Below are 20,568 nucleotides of genomic sequence, written 5' to 3'. Positions count from 1 at the left end.
TATGGGCTTGTATTTTCATCGATTGAAAAAAAAAAATAGCATTAGCCGAGCAAGCGAGCATGCAATAGCCTGAATATAAACGTGTGTGCATGTGCATGTGGAAGTTTAACGTTCGATTCCTTAAACTGGTTCATAATTTCCTTGTTTTTTAGTGTCGAATTTCACCTGCACTTCTGTCTTCGCAAACCCTGCGTGGAACGTTACCAACTGTAAGCTAACAAAACGAGGCGTTAACGCCGTGTTTAATGCTTTTTGTAAAACAGGGACACCTGTTGGATGAATGAATCGTTAATTTAACAGAGCGTCTCTGTGGAAAACTAAGCTGGTCAAGAAAGAAAGCCGAAAAACAAGCTACAGTTCACAGAAGGTCGGCATCTAAGTCCGACAGAATGTCTGCTGCACGATCTGCAGCAGGACCGAGCAACTCCAAAAATGACCAAGTAGATCTGTACAGTGACCTGTATCCAAGCGATGAGGTAAGTCCACGAAGTCCCTTTTTTAAGGAAAAGCTCATGGTTGCTAGTGTATTGATTTATTAGCGTTGCAATGAGTGTTTCCATGATTCAAATCGGTTAACTGAAAACAAATCACATTGTACAAATCTCTGAACACCTTAGGCAACTGGAATACTCTGATCTGCGCAAATCAGTATTTTTATATTTTCTATTCACGTCTAGAAGCGCGATTGTGTGAGTGTTTCTAGGGGCGGGGGGATGTCACATATGGTTCTCTCATGATCACATTGTTATTGTAAATATAAGTTTTCTAGGGCCAGAATCACAGCAGCCATGACGACTCAACTCTTTTTAGAGAATCTACAAGAGTTTAGAATAAACCAAAAATAAATATTCATCATGCTTGATTTGGGTCATATTGTGTTTCTGGGAAGGTCAATTGAGGTTGCACTATGACTCTAACTTAAGAGCGAGCTGCACAGTATGTCACAATTATTTCGCAATCACAGTATCTGTTTGTTCTAAAATAAAACCACGTTACACTGTTTGCAGTGCAGTGTTTGTTGGCTTATTATTTTTGAAATACCAGAAATTTATGATTTGCATAGAAGTAATATACTTTTGCAATGTCCTGCTTTGGGACAATAAGGTCTATTTTTATTCCAAATTAAGCCTTTTTATTGGAGTCTGAATATATATCTAAAACCCAGATATCAGTGCTCAAGATGCTAAAAGTTAGACAGTGATTAAATGCACAGAAATGACAAAGGAGTAAGGAAGTAGTAAGGAAAATGTGAATTTACCACCACTGATGTAGTCATTGCATGTATTCTCTAATACCATACATTCCTACTGTAAAAGAAAGAGGTTTATGCATTATAAAGATGGCTGTATTATTACCTCGAGAGCAACAGAATATACTAAAGTACAAACTAAAAAGAGTATTTGTGCTAATTACCATGTACCATGGAAGTTGTCTTGATCTGAGAACAATTAAAGAAAAAACAAAATTAGCTCCAGCCCATCCATGTTTACCTTGCTATCATCTGGCACATCTTAAACAAACGTAGTCATTTTATCAGATTTGTACAACTTTATAGATTTTCTTTTGTGTTTTTTTTTTAACTCGTGTCATATAAGTTCTTAATGCCCCTGCCCCTTCACCACAGAAACACTGTGTTTATGGCTTGATGCTCTGTTTGATGTCTGAGATGTAGAAATGGATGAGTTTTCACTGTAACTTAATTGAATAGCGATAAAATAATAACTTTTTGAGGGGCAGCGAGTTCTGTCATACTTCTATGTGCTGGCACAGCAGTTTCCTGTGTTCATATTCTATGATTTTTGAAATGTAGAAAACCAAAGGTTATGGAATTCAGTTTTTGCATTTCATCCCACACAGGATTTGGATAAAATTTCTGAAGCAAATGAACTTTTTGATGCTGTTCTAACGGGAACGGTTGATAAAGACAAGAAGGTTTCAAGTAAAACAGCTTCCACCAAGAAGGCTTCAGAAGGTGGGAAAACAACTGAAGAGAAAAAACACAAAAAACAAAAGATGACCAGAAAACTTTCTATATATGTTGGGAATTTTCCCTGGGTAAGTACCGTTCTCTTTTTATTAAAGTCGTGTCTGGTTATCTTGAAAAATAGTGGATGAATTCTCTATGTTCTTTGTTTTACAATTAAACACACATATTTTATTTAAGGAAATATGCCAACAGAGAAACTTCAACTGGAAAACAAAAATGAACAGAGCACACTAACTTCCTGTGAGCAAAGGAAAGTCACCTGATTTTCCAGCAAGAATGCTGATTTTCAGCGGTCCTTACCCAAAGACGGATGGCAATGTCAAATTTGTTTATATGGTTTAAGAACAAGTGCAAATGCTGAGCAGTGTTCCATGGTTTATCAAACAATAATACAGAATAAAACAATAAACTGACATATTAAAACAATTCAGCAGTTCAAGCTCTAATCAAATGTCAAGGAAAAAAGATGAGTTTTAACACCATTTAAATGGTTTTTTGTTCTGAGCTCTGCATACCTACAGAGATAATCTCTGCAGACACAGCACTTGCTCTGAATTAATCCAAAAACTTGTAAAGCTTTTAATTTTTTTGTTGTATTATTTATTTAGCTTTTAAAATAATTGTACCACATCTTGGGAATTGCTAAGCATTTGCTTTATGTAAACTTTCCAACATTGTTTTTTCCATTACCATAAATTGTTTCTTAAACTTTGTTTTTAACAGCTATTTAAAGTTTTGAATCCTCATTAGATGCAAAGTATCTATTTTGAATGAGATACATGGTTCGGTAGGAAACACAGGATAAAAAGCTTTGCTATAATAACCAGTTTGTAATGCCTGGTTAATGACTTGACATGGACATATGTTCAAATAAATACCTAATAGTTTGTAAGAATAAATATTTACTGTGTAAAAATTTAAATGTACACAATTTTCATCTCTAGATTTACACTACTCTATTTTTATTGTCATTTATTTGTTAGTGTAATATTTCTCATACAAGTCTTAAAATGACTTTATCCCTTCTATCCTCCTGTCATTCCCTCCCTCCAAACCTGCTCTTCCTCACAGTGGACATCAGACAAGGACCTCACAAGTTTGGCCTTGCGACTCGGTGTTAAAGACATAGCAGACATCAGATTTGCTGAAAATAAAGTTAATGGCCAATCAAGAGGGTGAATATTAAAAAAACATACATTTTAATAATTATGGAGAAAATATTACAAATGTAAAATTTTGTGAAGTTGCATGTTTCTAATTCAGCATTACTCACCTTATTGTTTTCCCGTGTTCCAGCTATGCAGAAGTGGTGGTAACCACAGAAGAGTCATTAAAAATATTGCTGGAAAAAATGCCACTATGCCATATTAACGGAGAAAAGATAGATTGTCGTTTTGCCACTCAGCAGAACCTCTCTGTGTTTGAAGACATTGCAAACCAGCGTAAGATCTGCAGAAGCAAATCCAGATAATGCATACCTAATTTCAGAATGACTGTTGATTATAACAGAACGTGTTTTTCACAGGGATACCCATACGTGCTGGTTCAGGTTCCAAGGACTTGGATTTTGCGGAAAAGACTCCCACTGTACTATCATCACAAGAATCCAGTGCTCTCCCTGCTCCTCCAACAGTTTTCCCATCACATCCATTTGCAAACATGTTTCCTTCACCACCCAGTTTTCTCGGACAGCCACCTCCTCTGTTTCCACACATGGCCCCACCGGTCCCTCCTCTCATGCCACCTCATATGTTTCCTCCACATCCTGCGCAAATCCCTGGCCAGCCATCTCCGGGTCTGCATTTAAATCCTCCTTTCTTCAACCTGACACAAGACGGGCACAGCAGCAAGTTGTATAGAGAACAAAAGTAAGTGAGGGAACGTCAATGGTGTCATTACATGTATACATTTTCAAAGCTTAAATTAACAAACAATAGTCTAAGGCATACCATAAATGTATAATTGGTTTAATTCAATGATGTAACTTGAGTCTTAAAAATGATCTTGTTTTTCCAGACAAACCTCTCAAAGTGAAGATGGAGATTTTGAGGAGATGATGAACAGAAACAGAGCAATTGCCAGCAGTGCAATCACCAAGGCTATTTCAGGAGCTACAGCTGGTAAAAACAGATGGTCGAATTTAGAAGTAAAATGCAAAGAAATCTTAAAAATACTGAAAGCCATTTGGACAAAAAAAAAAGTCTTTTCAATTTAACAACCACCTCCACTAAAATATTTCTTTAGTAGACATTTTTCTAGGTGAGCTTCAAAATTACAATAAAGAAGATTGAGGGATCACATTCTCAAAAGTTGTTTCTTTGTCTTAAGCAAACTCCATATGCATGTCTCTCTTAATTTCAAAACTAATGCAGAATTTAGGACTCATTTTGATTGAATTCATTTTTAAAAAGTTTAAATTTGAATTATTTTTATAATGGCAATTCAAAACAAAATATGATGTAAAGGGACTTTAACAATACAAGTCAATTCAGTCCAGTCAATTGACAGATCCAGTCAATTTCGTGCATTTCAACTTGATCCTAGTTCTAAGGAAACCCAGCCAATTCCATTGAGCTTTTAAGTTTGCAGCAATTTTTTATACGGCGCATGCACATAGTGACAGTGGAAAGGAAAACGCTCCTTAAACAGGCAGAACCTGACACAGCGTGATCAGCCATCTGCTATGACTGGAGTTTTGAAAAAATAAGGTATTTACACATAAGAAGCACAAAAGCACTTATCCAGGAAAAGTTTCTGTCAAAAAAAAAACTAAATGGTTATTTGCAACAGTGGCTTCATTTTGGACAGTTTGTTCCTGGTACATGAAACCTTTTTGTAACACTTTGTAGAAAGAATTGGAAATAAAGTGGTGTGTTTGCAGCAGCACTGAATATGACATTTTAATAAACCTGATATCCTTAACCTTTCTTCTTTGTGTCATTGCAGGAAACCTGAATACAGCCATGGAAACACTATTAAGTGCTATTGCCATCATTAAGCAGTCTAGAGTGTGCAGAGATAAAAGCTGTCAAGCACTTGTCACCTCACTCAAAGACTGCTTAGTCTCAATCCAAGGAGACTATGGCTGCAAGTGTGTATTTATATTTGTATTAGCAGGTTTTTCCCAATAGCAACTATCGTCTCAGTCCTTATCAACCAATTTACTTCACTTTTCAGACCAAGCCGTCATTCCAGAGAAAGAGAAAGGGACAGAGGACGTGAAAGAGACCATGAGCGTGACAGGGAGCGTGACAGAGAACGGTACAGAGAACGAGACCGAGGCGACACTTATGACAGGGAAAGCACAGGAGGATCTCGAAGATACAGAGAACGTTCCTGGAGCGAAGAGAAGGACAGGGAGCGTTCACGAGAGCGGGAACGACACAGAGATCACAGAGACCGATACCGCTAAATTGGTAAGGTTTTCATAATTCAATAACCTTCTGGATTTATTGGTTTGATTACCTGATCACAAGAGTAAATCTTAATTTCCAAAGATCAAACAGTCTGACTTCTCAGCTGTTTACTAAAAAAAGAGTGCTGAAATTTTAAAGTTCTCTGTTTAAGGGTTTTGGAGATTTATTGCTGCCATTAGAATGTTTTGTGTTAGACTGCAAAATATCTCATGTTTTCTATCATATCATCATTCCTATATGCAGTATATTTTGTGATTTATTCAAATGTTACTCCAGAAGCATGACTTAATTTAGAAAGACTGGCCTACGGGACTTTATTATAGCAAACACCACTTTAAATTTCAGAGTTGCAGATTTAATATGCAACATTGATTTCAGACACACTCTTATAGGTCCTTTAAATGATTCCACCATATCTTACTATTGTTGATAGTAAGACCGCATTGAAATGTGGCCTTACAGGTCACAACTGGACATAGTCTCTGTTGCATCCACTTTCCCAGTAGGATATCCAGTGTTCCAGTTTTTTCCAGACTAGGATATTTGAATTTCCAACTTCCAACTACAAATGGAATGCAGCATAAGCACCATTCCTGTTATGGCAGTGAAATATTTTGGATGGAGTATGTATAGGTTTATTTCTCATTTACCTGTATCAAAAATGGTTAGCCTTTGCAAGTGCTATTGGAATTCTCCAAGAACATTTTTGTCAGCTCACATTTGATAGAATTAACTAGTTTTAGTACACATGGCCATTATCCAGATTTAGCACATGAAGTTCACAGAATTTATGAAGATTTGGCATGTTTGTATTTGTGCATTACTTTCAATCCGTATTTGAAATTTAACCATGTCTTTGCAATGCTTCCCTATTCCCCACTCCCTCTTCTTTCTAGGGTGATTTTGACTGAAGCAGAAAAGGAAAGGCATTTTGTTTTTGCACCAAGCTGTATAAACATCACAAGGAATCTGATCTTCAAAGTGTAAAATGTACTTTTTTTTCCTCGAATACATTCATTGTATAACTTTGTTTAACCAAAAGGCCTGTAAAATATTTTTTATGTATGATAGAAACATTTGCATGCAGTGAACACCTGTTAAGTTTGTTTTCTTCCCTTTTTGTATAAACTGTACAAATTGAAAAAAAAATAGAAACTTGTGTTCTGTCAGTCTTATTAAAAGTACCTAAAGGATCACCATTTGTGTGTTTTTAATTTACTTGCTTGACATCAGACCACCGTTAAACCTTTAAAAAGCATCAGAAATATCTACCCAGTTTTTAAACACTTTGTTGATCATGTACACAAGTTTAACTAGTGGTTTAATGTTGCTTGATTAAAAACACTTATATTGACTCAGTTCAAAATGTTAGTTTTGTTATTGCTGCAGTGTGACAAGTCAAGATGATAAGAAACAAACTTTTTAATTTAGTTTATTTAAAAAAAAAAACATAACTAAATAGCCATAAAATGATTCCACGCCCCAAAACCTGACCCGCCATAGTCCTTAAAAGTTCGTGGAGTTATTTTTCAAGCGGTGCATAATTCAGCAATTTCTCAATAAGATCCACATGAGACAGCAGCATCCTTCGACAGCAGTACCGCTTCAAGCCCAAGGCATCAAGTGCATCACTTAGGGGAAAAAAGAGAAGAGAAATAACATCAGTGACTATACGTGGTAATTATCAGTGGGTACAATATTACCTTTTAAATATTTTTATTATTTCCCATGTTGCATCATATACCAGAAACTTGTCTCAAAACTGAAGACTTAGTGCAGGCAGTAATGAAAACATGTCTCACCCCTCAGTGTATTCTGCTTGAAGTAAGCCAAGGTAAGCTTCCCATTTGTTACCCACAATCTTCCCACAAGTGAAGCATCTGACCGGGATAATCATTGTTGCGATTACCTGAAAATAGATAAAACATCCCGCTATTATACCAAAGTTTGCAAGAACAAAACACATGTTTATATGTAATTTTCAATAAAAATCGTACATGTTTATAATATTGTTTCGAAAACTACAATGAACAATGAAAAAATAATTTAAAAAGTGACTCCTGAAACGAGGTGATCCTTGCGACTCAAGAAGTGCGCGTTGCTAACATGTTGTTTTGCTGCCATAGCATTACAACTACTGCTAGCCCACAAGCAATGCCATAAATACAACAGAAGTATAAATACAAAGATATGAATCTCCTTAAAAGTTTTGAAAACATGTTTTAATGTTATGTAAGAAATAACTTGGACAAGTAAAATCAATGCTTTAAGCTAATGTTAGCCTACCAGGAGCGCACATTTTGCGAAATTTATTGACTTCCGGCAATAGCTTGTGCATAAAACAATTTTTTTCCAGTACACATACACAGTCTTGTTCCACTTTATCACTTACCGTAACCAAATATGGTAAAGAATCAACCAGTAAATCACAACAAAAGGTAGATTTTTCTACGAGACGGAGTCCAGCACGTTAGCTACTCCGTTTGCCCCTGACTTTGTAACAACTTCCGGTTCAGTTTCTTCCAAGATAAAAGCACAAATATTCGTCAGTGAAAACACGATCTAGTTGGACTAGTTTCCGGAAGGATGAGCAAAGAATACATTACTAGATTAAATATATATATGTTTCAGAAATTTATTATAAATGTATCTCAATTTTTTTTAAAACAAGCTACTACGCTATGTTCAGTGGTGCCTCTTATGGCTGGGCTCACTTGGCCAGATATTGATATTCTAATATGTTTATTTTTACTTTAATATTAATTTAAAAGAGAATATATTTTTTTTTATTTCTTAATTTAACTAATTTATGAAGGTAATATAATGCATGCTAATGTCAATGTGCACAAGTTTACAATATCTTCATAAAACAATAGTATAGGGAAACTTCTAAAATTCTTTTACCTCTGATTTTGGAGGCCACCTCAAACCTGTCAGTAGTCCTCATCTGGCAAGATGTTTCAACATTCTTTGAGGGCCCCACTTTATTGCTTCACAACATAAAAGATTGTCTCACATTTAGCTGCATCCATGGGTGAGAAAAGATACAACAAAGCAGTGCCCAGTAAATGATAGTTATTATGGTTCAGTAGAAATATTAATCACACAAAAGTAATAACTACATATTAGTTATTACTGATATGGTCTCTTTTGTACAATAAACTCTGTCTTAGTATTCATAATAAAGACAAAAGCTGTCATGTGTTGATATACAGTATGATATATGAAAGACATTAAATATGCCCATACAGAAAATTTCTTTTGAATCTTGCCATGCCATTTTAAGATAGTCACACACATTTGTTTAGCCCAAAAATAGTTTTCACACTTTTTTCATTCATTCCTGATTAGAGAATTTTTGCCCTCCTTGGATTTGCTGTTGGGCATAATGTTGACACGAAGAAGGCCTTAACACAGTTAGAACATAAAAAAAAAAAAAGAAAGAACAAAAGTAATCACTTTGCCTGGTTCACTGCCTTTAATAATGTTGATTTTCAAATTCTTTTCTTTACAATTAAATGGTTGAGAGCAGAGGGGAGAGTGCATAAGGAAGTTATGTTAAAGTATATAAAAATATATATATATATATTTATGTATATATCGTATCCATCAGTATCATCATTACAGTCACCATGAAAAATATCATCACTATCATAGCCATCAGTAACACCATACATTATTACATCATCTATGTATTTTAATCTGCTACAGCACATATGCTAAATGAGGACTCCTACTTGAATTATTGCATTTATACGCTTTTGAAATTATGAAAATAGGAATTTTCTTCTTCTACTACTTTTTTTTAAATACACTGTATAGTACAATGTAAGGTGACATTTTTGTACTGGCTTGTACTTTTTTTGATCATAATAGGGAAGTTGTGAATGTTTATGAATAACTTTTTCTCTAAACTGTGTTTAATTTATTTAAATTAAAGACCACCAGTGTGTGTATGTGTGTGAGAATTATCTTTCTACTTTATAGTCAGTCAACTTGAGTTATGCAGTGCAAGCAGAAATTACTGTGAACAGCTGTACAGATGAATTTGTGCAGGAACAACTGAGTGTGTTTTTTCTCTCCCTGTGAGTGAATTATGAGAGCAAACATCCACATAACTTTTATGCTCATGTAAATGTAAAATGCTTTCATGTCACCTATACGGTTTGTGCATTCAACAACACCACATGAGCGAAGGAATGACATAAACAACTGATGTTTTGACAGCAGTCTTTCAGTCTAATGTAACCCACATATACCACAGTGTCAAATGTTAGATGCAAACAAATTCAAATATCAAAAGTGTTTTTGCTTGGAAATATGTGACAGATTATAAATTTGAGTTAGTATTTGACAAGAAAAAAAAATATCTACACCAAAAATATATTTGATTCCATTTTCAGTCCTTTGCAGTCTGTATCATTACCCATGTCATGATTGTATGTTCTGATTGTAAAAAGAAAAAAGGTAAGTAATTTTAGATCTCTGAACATTAACATAGAGTATATTTTTTCCTGAGCTTAGTGAAGACATCCCAGCTCAGGAAAGGCATCTATAACAACCGAGAATCAACCAAAATATACAAGTTTGATTCTGGGTTAAAAAAAACTAATGTCTTTACCTCAACAAGAAATTATTTGGGGTTTTTTTTACCTCTCTTGTTACATACTTTATATATTAAACACACTTTGATTGTTTCCAGCCCAAAACTGATCAAAATCTGTACTGTCAGCTTCTGTTTCCAAACCCACAGGGTCACATCAAAGGTAAACTTTCACTAGAGCACAGACTCAAATTAATCTCAATCTTTATGATTCACTATATACCTTGTATTTAGTTTATTTGGCCAAAACTTTCAGAACATTCTCCTTTCACCAACTCATTTACTTTGAAATCATAGAACTCAGACAGTCCAGGGACATTATTGATAGAGAAAATAATTTTTTTTTCATGACTTTTAAGCAAAATAAACTGCAAGAATGCATAAATATCAAAACTCTATCAATATTTATACAAACTGGAAAAAGTATTAGATTAAACCACATTTAAAGAGTTCTGGCGGCTATGTAATGCAGTGTAGTTTTTTTTTCTTTTTAAAAAATGTTCTAATTACATTTTATATGCAGTATTGTAGCAACTTCATGCATATAATAAGTATAGTTATGCTCCATATAAAGCCTTGATCAAACGTTACATAGGCTGATGCACTACACATGAAAGCAGGCCAAAACAAAAACCCTAAATAAGACAAAGATAAAAAAAAAATACACACAGACTGCTGTGTCTCCCCATTGCTCATCAAACCAGAAATGTCTGTGAACCAGTCAACAATATTCCTATCTTAATTTGGTTTTAATTTCTCCTTGCCAGCAGCAGAACTCCCAGCAAAATGGCTCCTGCAGCGATAATGGCACCGCCAATAAGAAAAGGCTTGAGATGTTCCACAGAGTCTGTACCAGAGGCCTTGTCACCCGCTGCTGACTCAGCTTCTGCTGCTCCATCTTGAACGGAGGAGAAGCGGGGATCCTCGGGCTCAGGGGCCGCAGGGGCGTGATCAGCCTTGCGTGGTGCTGCTGGCTCCTTCTTGTCTGCTTTGGATGCTGCCTTGGGTGCTGGAGCCCCTGCCTTGGCTTTGGCTTCCATGGATTCAGGGACACAGGTGTGGTATGGTCTGGTCAGTAAGAGTCTTTACAAGGTCAGCTTTGAGCTGCTTCACTGGCGAAAAACAGCAAACAGACAGATTATCCTTTCCAATTTGCCCCCGTCATCATGTTATGTGCTCTGATGTGAGTGGTTAGAATGAAATATGTATGAGGCCCTGATAGCCATGTGTGAGTCTGGAATGTGACCTTGGGAAAAATGGCATTGATGGGACTACTTCAATACCCGTAGGAACATGAAAATGTTTATATTGGCCATAAATACTGTAACTAAACCACCCTCTAAAACGGTGATCACATTCAGAGCTGCTTCATGTGTTAGGATTTTTTTCTTTGGTTAAATTCTGCAATCATGTAATTTAGTAATGAAGGCAGGAGTGACAGTGCTAAAAGATGTACATCTAAATGAATCCTTGTTCTGTTGCCCCTGACATGAGCAAGATGAAAAGTATTTAATATATTTCACTGCCTTGCCCTCTGTCTGACTGTAAAACCTAATGAGTCATATGTGCTATAAATGGATACCAAGATGGAGGAGAGCATCCATCGATGGAGGAAGAAATGAATGAAAAGCAAGTCAGTGAAAATGGAGAGAAATAAATCAGGTCGAGAGAGATTGCATCACAACAGTATGAATTTCACAAAATGCAGGCTAGAAGCATCCTAACAAAAATGGCTCCTGTTCTGAATACTGCTGTGATACGGTCCAAGAGGAAAATTGATGTGCTTACCTTTCAAACAGTTAGGTTGAGATTATGAGAATAAATGGATGGATGAAAAGGCAGAGCTCTGGAAGTTAAGATGTCCTTAATATAGGAAAATGAGCGACACCAGAGAGATGGAGGACACTGAAAGCAAGAGGGAGGGCAATGGGAGGAGAGCTGGGTAGACTGGGATGTACCATCTGGTTGCTCAAAACAGGGGAGAAAGCAGTGACGTGCGGTAAGGTTCATAGTTGGTGAGGCACTGACTTAATCATAATCAGATTTACAAATATAGACCCCCTGCATGTTAATGTTTACATAAGAACATTTCGCGCATGCGCGCAACGCTGGAGGGCAAAAAGACAATTCTTTTAAATGTCATCCATAGTCGCGCTGCCGCCGTAGAATAATTCCGTTAACTCAATCAAACTTGGACAAGTAGATATTATTAATTTCGTGCTGTGCTCCGCAGCAAAGGGGAAATCCGTTAAAGTACAACTCAAGACCACTTCTTTCTCGCTCTCTGTATCAGCGCAGCTAAGCGCAGACTCGTTGCCATAGCAACTGCCAACAACGCCACAACCCCCCCGCCCCCAAAACATTTAAATATTTGCCACACAAAAACAGAAGATAATTCAGTCTGTTGCAGTGGTATGGTTTTAGGCTTAATGTTTATTTTGTGATTATTAATACGTGATTGCTGTGGTAAGAGGAGAAAACTATAAATATATCGCTGCACTTGACTTTACTGTATGGCTAGCTCGCTGTTACTGTCTCTTACTCTGCAGTTATGGAGTCACAATGTCTGGGATCATTTGCGCCCCCTGCCATGTGGCAAGAGAACTGCCTGCCTCACCTCGAATCTGTTCTCTGCCGTTTCTGATCGCTCCTCAGCACACGAAACACGTTACACACACAGCTGGTGACAAAAAAAAAAAAAACACTGTACATTATATACATAACCTAAAATATGGAAAATCAGTTTATATGTTAAGTGTTTTTTAGCCATTTTATTGGCGACGTACAGACAGGAGGAACATGCTCTCAGAATGGCAGCCAGTGCAGTTAGCGAGAGGTTGATCAATCCCAGGTGAGGCTCAGCTCGCTGCTGTCTCACCAGCTGAGCTTCCGAGCATTTGAATGGGAAAATGCGAAAATTGAGCGATTTTTAAGAAAAAAAAATAATCAAAATTGGTTAAGCTAAACGAAAAATAAATACTTTGTAGTACAAACCACAGGGTGAAAATAGCAATATAAATTATTTTATCACTATACATTATTTTTTCATGATGACTCACCTGCCTCCCATGACCGCATGCCACTGATAGATAGATAGATAGATAGATAGATAGATAGATAGATAGATAGATAGATAGATAGATAGATAGATAGATAGATAGATAGATAGATAGATAGATAGATAGATAGATAGATAGATAGATAGATAGATAGACAGACAGACAGACAGACAGACAGACAGACAGACAGATCGATCTCCGTGTTGGAAGAAAAGAACAGATAAGTGATGTTGAACAAATTCCCATCACATTTCTGCGTTCTCCTTTTATATCTGTAATAACTCAGTGTGTATGTTTGTGTGTTGTTGCCTTTGACTTTGCTGCTATTTTCCTACTGAGGAACAAAGAATCTTTCTATTCTATATTATTTTCTAATCACGCACTTTGGTGGGTATTGTTAAAATCTGTTGTCCTGACTAGTCAGATGTAAGAGTCTCTAGATGGAGTACATCGGGCTTGCAGTGAATGAGCACCAACAAAATATTTACTTTAATCTTTAGTAATATACAGTAGCCTAATTCCCAAACACAAAGTATATTGCATGATTTCACATGAGATTGTTTCTAAAAACGTAAAAACAAAAATCAGTTTTGTAAATTGATTTTCACATCACAGTTGATATTCTTCCTGCATCGCTATGTTGTCACTGTGGAAACGACAAACGCTGAAAAACACCGCTATAGGCCATGAGCATGCGCAGAACTTTAAAAAGACGGGTTTGTGCCAGGGCTGTGTGTGTGTGTGTGTGTGTGTGTGTGTGTGTGTGTGTGTGTGTGTGTGTGTGTTTTTTAAAGCAATTTACTGTCATATTTTTCATCATATCCTTCAGGAAAGACAGCTTGTTTTCTGACAAAGGAACAGAAAAACAACACATGTTGTCGGATCTTCCATAGGTTTTCCTGGATGACGTCACAGAGGGGAGCGGCAACCTCTCAACACACTACTCTATTTGAACCAGTTACCGCTCCCTGATGTCCACAAACCGCTGGTGTCGCCATTTCTCCGCAAGATTCCCAAAGTGTCCACAGTGAACGGTTCATGAAGCTAAGCGTAAACTAGCAATTCACGGCGTTTACGCAGCTCTCCGCAGACGGGGAATAGCAAGTTAGTACGTATATTTCGGTGGGGAATATCTCAGGGGATGGGCTTTGATTGTCGGAATAAGGTTGCCTCCGTTTTAGTCCGTGGCAGGATTCGGGAGTTGTCCGGCTGATGGCACACACAAGCCACTAAACTACACCACAGAACCCCGGAGAAGAGCTCGTCCTGGTCGTGAAAGACGCAAGGGATTTTCTATCTCCCATCAAGCAGGAATCGTCATGCCGAGCGCTGACGAAAGGGAATGGAAAATGATCCACGCTGCTCCGTGAAGAGCCGCAGCCGAAGACGTGTTGCAAATCAGGCGGCGGACCGAGCTGTCAGTTCCGAACGCCTTCGACACGGTTGTGTAATTAATTTGGCTGCTGGATGGTATGTGTCGGGTCTATCTGGCACCCGGCAGATAGCCGAGGAGGCTCCGGGGCTTTGATGTGTTCGGGGTCCATTCATGTGTCGGTGGTTGCAATGACGTCTGCATGGTTATTTTCTATCAGACGGTGAGACATTTCAAAATTCACCCTGACCGGTGATCCGGTGTGCGAACGAGCAGGACTGTCGGAAGGATATGGGAAAGAGAGCGGCACCGATGCAGTGGGTCTCGGCTAGGCATCGTCAAAACACAGGTGAGCGGCAGTAACACGATGACGATACTGACCATTGTTGCGCTGCCTCTAGCTATGTATACACACACACACACACACACACACACACACACCCACACGCCCCCACACAAGGCAGCACAGCAAGTAGTGTGACCCAGCTTTCAAACCGAGTTTCATGGCTGGTTGAAACACATTTCTGTGCTCTTCTCCATGCCCTGCTGAATAGACTACAATGGACACTGACTCACAAAGATCGACTTGTTGGATTTACACATAAAAATGCTGCTGCACCCTAGTGCTGCAGTTAACCACAACTTAAGCGCGTTCTTTTATTGTTTAAGTTGTGAAAGATGCTGAAACATCAGCAGACCCCCCCGCCCCCTTATTTACAACTAAACTTTAGCTTAGCTTAAAGTTTGTTCAGAACTGGTCAAGCAAGGGATGTTATTCCAGTCTGGATCTGTAAAGATCCCATCTTTTTGCAGCTTGTGCAGAGAATGTGTGACACCTGCTTATATTGTTCATGTATGTCTCTCATAAAGTGTTGGAGCATGGATGATTGTAGATCAATTGATTTTAGAGATGCACCAATCAATCGGCTAACTTTCCTTGAATCAGGTCCCATTGATTATTTGGGAGGTTTAATTTTATAAAATTGTAAGTCCCCCCCCCCTTTTTTTATTAGATTACAAAAGTGACACAACATGCTTTTGAGTTTCATAAAAACAATATATGAGGGACATTTACTTTAAATGGAAAAAACCTTGTAAATTTTATTTTTTTTCCTCTTGAAATCAAATTACTATGTCCCACAATAAAACCTGTAGCTGATAGCTTTGAAGTGTGTTAGAATAAGAAACCTGTAATTAACAAGTCAGACCTCAAAATTAACCCTGTTTACTCTCTTTATCAATCTGCTGGTTAAATTCACTGGTATGTTAAAATTGATAGTTCCTTTACATAGAGAGCTTATGTTATATTTTTGGTTGTGTGAGCTTGCAGTCATGTAGGTCTGAATACATACAGCGCACAATTTATATTGCATCAGTGTAAGGGAAGAAGGCATACATTCTTGACATGTTTGCTTTGTCAGTTTCTGACAAGGGGGTATTTCAGATGCCACTTCCTCTTCTGCCGCAAACCAGCTCCCACTTCTCACTAGTAGCTCATTAAAAGTGACGATCTGTGGCTTTCACAGTTAAGCAATCTCCATCCAAATGGCGGGATTCCTGAGGAACGCTGCTGCCTCACCAATACCACCAGTGAGGCAGGCAGGTCACAGTTGGATCTGATGACTTTATAAGTTCTAACTAAAGCAACCTTCCTAACTTTATTAAGTTCAACACACATTAATGGATAAGCTCAGTGCACAATTGCTCGTCCAATTTACTGGCAACACAATGCACCTTAACAGACCACCCAAAGTTTGTCGTAAGGACATTTTACCTAAATATACCAGTTATCTGCAGAGCAGAGAATAACATACTGAATGCAAGCCTTCAATACGAAGGCAAGTGCAAGTGTTTGTGTATGGGGAGAAAAAAGGAACAACCAGGTTCACTAAAACAGGCTGCACTTCTGTAGTAAAATGTCTGGCGCACAAACAGAAAAAAACAGCAACAAACCTCAAAACAATTTGAGGATGGATCTGAAAAAATCTCTCTGTATTCTCAAAAGTGTCATTATAATCTTGATTTTCTGTTTTACACAGCTATAGTTAAAAGACTTAATCTCAAAGATTTTCTAAATCCCCGTAGCCCTCTTGGACCACACTTTCTACTCCCAGCAGCAGAAGTTTTGGAGCAAAACTGAGACTATTAGCCATGTTCATCATTTACAGTTACAAACCTGAAAATGGCTTATAAATCTGGAGTAATGCAGTGTATTTTAACACATTTTTTATGGCATCACTTTCTTGAAAAGGGAAGTCTAGTAACACCTAAATTTCTCTTTGCAGAACAATGAAAGCTGTTTCTATTCTACTGTATTGTATTGTATTTTAACTGACAATGAATTGGATTTGATTGGATTCTTCCAGTATAGTGCCAGCTCTGTCTCAGGCAAAAAAAAAAAAAAAATCATCTCTAGCTCAGATAGAATGTCTTCAACCAGTAAACAAAACATCGACGGATGATTAGGGATGGGTGACGACAACATTTGTAGTATCTATTGCAATTATTATAAAAGTCAAAATAAAAAAGTATTTTTACAATCATCACTTGTTTTGGGCTAAATGCCTTTCACTGAATATAATCAGAGCCTCAAACAAGCACTTCTCTAAAAATCCACTCAGCTTCAGTAAAAAACTTACTTCATTCCAACAGTATGCAATATTTGCATATGATCATATTTTTAACTGTAAAAGCAACAATTCAAACTATTTTCAGTTTTTGGGTTATTAAACAGCAAAATCGGATTCACTGTTAATATAATTGGATGACTATTAAAAAACTATTGTTTAATCAAAATCACTGTTATTTGATGTGATCCTGGTGGTTGTATTTACACAGAAAGCTACATAGGTCGGTCACTTCACACAGTTATGTTATAAGAAAGTCATTTACTATTTTAAATTATGTAGAAAATTGTTACATAAAATATTACTTAATTTCTGTGTATACTTGGGGCTTTTTCTCTGAATACCTTGAAAGCCCTGACGGCCCGCCACTGCTCATTAATTTAATCTGATTTAACAGGACCAAGCTCGGGTTTTTGTCTTCTCAGCTAATTAAAGACTGATCCTGCTCTGAAGATGAGGTAACAGGCAGTAGATCAGCCATTGAAGTGGTTCTTTTTCAGTGTTTGCTGCCTAAAACAAAAAGAAATCATGGCTCATTTGTTCTTCTCGGGAGCCCCCTTGACTCTGAGCAGGTGTATAGTTGAGTGTATGAAGTTGTGTTTCACCCATAGATCAGAGATTAATAACTTTTTTGATCAACAAGTAGGTCAGTAAGCACAGGTGTAAAGCAACTAAATATATTACTGTTGCGTAACAACTGATTAGTTGAGCTGTAACTCGCCAGGCTGTAGTCAGTTCCTTTAACAGAAGTCATTTGAAATTTCTGTTGATTTGTAAACTGAAATACAAGAATTAATAGATTTTCCCTTCAGTTATCACTATTGCTTTTAAGGTTTTCTTGAAGTTTTTTGGATTTTTGTCCTTTCTTGCCTTGTCAGGCTTTGATGGGGAATATCTTAGCCCATGTGTACAATATTGGAATGGTTTTAAACATTAAGTATAAGAGCAGTATTGAACATTGATTCCAACAGGAAATTTGTATTTTTGATATTTTTGGTTGCTGGAATATAAACATACCATATTGTTCATGAATATGTAAGTAAGTAGTTTCCATACTGCTCAGTGACTGCATAGACTAACTCAACTTTATCATCTACTAATGAAATGAATCCTCAGTTTGCTCTACTAAATGAGAGAAACAGATGGCGTTATTCACACACTGCCAAAATGTTTTGGGGAAAGAAATTCTATCGGCAATCATGTGATGTCATTGATCTTGAATAGAATTTCTCCAAGTGGGCAGATGCGACTAATCTTGCACAATACCATCAACTTTCTTTTATTAGTCTCAACAGAAAAGCCTGTTTCTGTTAAATCCAAGTCTGTACTCTGACTTAGCCCTTCTTTTTTTCCTGATAGGAATTTGTTTTGATGATTTATGTTAATTGTCTGTCATAATTTTTTCCAGCAGACACCTGAAGATCAGGGGCCAAAAATGTTTAATATTTAGAGCAGTTCACATTTTCAGCCACCTTGAAATACCTTCAGATCCATTGAAAGAAAAGTTAGATACCCTAACCACCCCTGGGCACTGTATTTTATGGCATATGTAGTCCCCTGTCTGTTGAAAATACATGGGCTGCAATGTATATTGTATATTTAATAAGTAAGCTGTGTGTGTGAAGGGGTGTATGATTGATTCTAGTGTAAAGCACTTTGGAGTTCTTGGACTGAACATAGTGCAATGCAAGTACAGACAACGTGCCATTTACCATATATTTTTGAATTGTGGTCCAATTTCTACCATATATTTGTGAATTGCTCAGTTCAGACAATTACACTGCCTCATGGAAAATATAGAAAACTGCAGAACTTGTTGGAAATTTGTGCAGTCCCTTTACTGATGGCTTTGTCAGCTTCTTGCCAGTCTCCCTGACCAGCTTTTGTCATTGTGTTTTCATAATTTCTTTAATTATTGACGACTCAGTTCAGTACATCTATGGATAATGTGCATATTTTTGGACATTTTAACCTGTTTTCTTGATTAATACCTTTGTGCAATTTAAAACTTTTTTTTTTTTACCTCTTTGTGACATCCTCGCTACTATCAAGGGATGCAAATTTTAGGAAAATCTGACCAAAAATTTTAATAGAAATCTGTACTCCTTTCAAAGACGCTGCAAACTACATTTCATGCTTTCCCTATAATGACCCAAATGAACCAAATTTTAAACTCTGCAGCAGGGTTCAAAGGTAAGGGAACAAAAACAGCGATTACTGTGCATCTCAGACTATGCACAGTAATAGTCATAGGCATATTCAATGCTTGTAAATATGTAGAGATACATATTCACAAGCAATTACAAGCACTATTAAAATGCACACATTTGCATTAGTTAATAATCATCTGTTACATCGCATGAGTTTGCATTTCTGTACTTTTTACTTGTATTTCTTTTGAATACGATGAGTAGGTAAGACTATGGAAAGTAGACATGCAGTAGTTGTCAATGTCAAGGTGTGCCAATGTTTTAAAAAGTTTTGGCTCCAAATATGATACAATTTGTTGTCATTCCACACCTAAGGTTTAAATTGCAAGATTTTATTAAAATACCACAGAAAGTGCTGGAGTGACCTATAGTCTTATTTTATTTTTTAGTTTTAAAGGTATTCTAGCTCTTTACCTCCCCCACCTGTTGTTACAGTCTGAGAGCTGGTTACTAAAATTCTCCCACACTTGAGAAAGATTTGTTTAAGCAAATCTCGAACCACATGAACCACATGGATAGTCGTGGTGGGGAAACTAAAGGAAAACCACTCATCAGTGTAATGAGTGGTGATGGGCAGATCTGTTTTAGAAGTGCTGTTGGTAGGATTGAGTAGAATGTTGCTTGAGCAGCTGACTGCAGACTCCAGCGAGAGCAGATAGACCTACTAGTTAACCAGATAAAGCAATATCAGTTAGTTTACTTATGTGGCTCGGTAAAAGGTAAAACAAAAATTGTACAGAATTTGGACATCACAAAATTTAGTGGTTGTTTATAAAATATCAGGTATATTTAATGGATAATATTATTAACTTATGTTTTAATTGGTATATGTTTTTTGGGCAGATACTGTAAAATTGTTGTATTTTTACTCAAGGTTGTCATTCTGTAAGAATTTCATCCCAACTCATGTCTACTTCAAACAAGTCATTACACACTGTTTTTTTGTGATGATGCACATATATCTTTTTTCCAAACTGATGTCTTTAACTGTGTATATCACAATCTGTAAATTGCAGAAATCTGTGAGCACCTGCATTGAAAAATATCAATGCGATATGAAAAATTCAACACACTGCTGAAAACCTGTAGCTGCAGTGAAGTGTTGCATGGAGGGAAAACAAAGCAGCATTTTTTTTTCCTTGGTATTTGACCAGATAAAATCACAAATAAAGCCCTACATGTTTGTGGGCAGCGTAGCACAGACAGGATGGCAGACCACATATGTTGCCATCCTGACGCACAGTCGAATACACGCAAACACAACATTTATGCATGCACATGCAATCTCTGCTGC

At 37.0% G+C, this 20,568-nt stretch overlaps 3 protein-coding genes and 1 long non-coding RNA gene across 5 annotated transcripts in view; 2 read left to right on the top strand and 2 right to left on the bottom strand.

Annotated features, from left to right (window-relative positions):
• On the top strand, window positions 1-6,597 carry LOC102235230 (cleavage and polyadenylation specificity factor subunit 7). Its single transcript, XM_005805583.3, has 9 exons — window positions 1-476; window positions 1,858-2,055; window positions 3,059-3,162; window positions 3,284-3,429; window positions 3,513-3,855; window positions 4,004-4,107; window positions 4,934-5,078; window positions 5,165-5,403; window positions 6,300-6,597. Exons 1-8 carry the CDS (start codon window positions 390-392, stop codon window positions 5,397-5,399), a joined length of 1,362 nt encoding a protein of 453 aa, XP_005805640.1. The 5' UTR covers window positions 1-389; the 3' UTR covers window positions 5,400-5,403; window positions 6,300-6,597.
• Window positions 6,598-6,819: 222 nt separating this feature from the next.
• On the bottom strand, window positions 6,820-7,922 carry polr2l (RNA polymerase II subunit L). The gene is made up of 3 exons (XM_014471225.2): window positions 7,796-7,922; window positions 7,206-7,312; window positions 6,820-7,034 (listed from the first exon to the last, which is right to left on the bottom strand). The coding sequence occupies exons 2-3, from the start codon at window positions 7,298-7,300 to the stop codon at window positions 6,926-6,928; spliced, it is 204 nt and encodes a 67-aa protein (XP_014326711.1). The 5' UTR covers window positions 7,301-7,312; window positions 7,796-7,922; the 3' UTR covers window positions 6,820-6,925.
• Window positions 7,923-8,858: 936 nt separating this feature from the next.
• LOC111608420 lies at window positions 8,859-11,943 on the bottom strand. Its single transcript, XR_002752646.1, has 2 exons — window positions 11,795-11,943; window positions 8,859-11,113 (listed from the first exon to the last, which is right to left on the bottom strand). It is a non-coding gene; the product is annotated as an uncharacterized LOC111608420 (long non-coding RNA).
• A 2,077-nt stretch (window positions 11,944-14,020) lies between these two features.
• The window catches only part of dagla (diacylglycerol lipase alpha), a 41,556-nt gene continuing 35,008 nt past the window's right edge, over window positions 14,021-20,568 (top strand). For both annotated transcript variants that reach the window (XM_014471226.2, XM_023332267.1), the window contains exon 1: window positions 14,021-14,786. The gene's annotated coding sequence lies outside the window, so the exon portion shown is untranslated. The remainder of the gene's footprint in view (window positions 14,787-20,568) is intronic.

The sequence above is a fragment of the Xiphophorus maculatus genome, chromosome 4 (genome assembly GCF_002775205.1).
Source record: "Xiphophorus maculatus strain JP 163 A chromosome 4, X_maculatus-5.0-male, whole genome shotgun sequence".
In the NCBI taxonomy this organism is placed as follows: domain Eukaryota; kingdom Metazoa; phylum Chordata; class Actinopteri; order Cyprinodontiformes; family Poeciliidae; genus Xiphophorus; species Xiphophorus maculatus.
The sequence above is the reverse complement of the archived record's forward strand: the minus strand, read 5'-3'. Positions and strand labels throughout refer to the sequence as shown.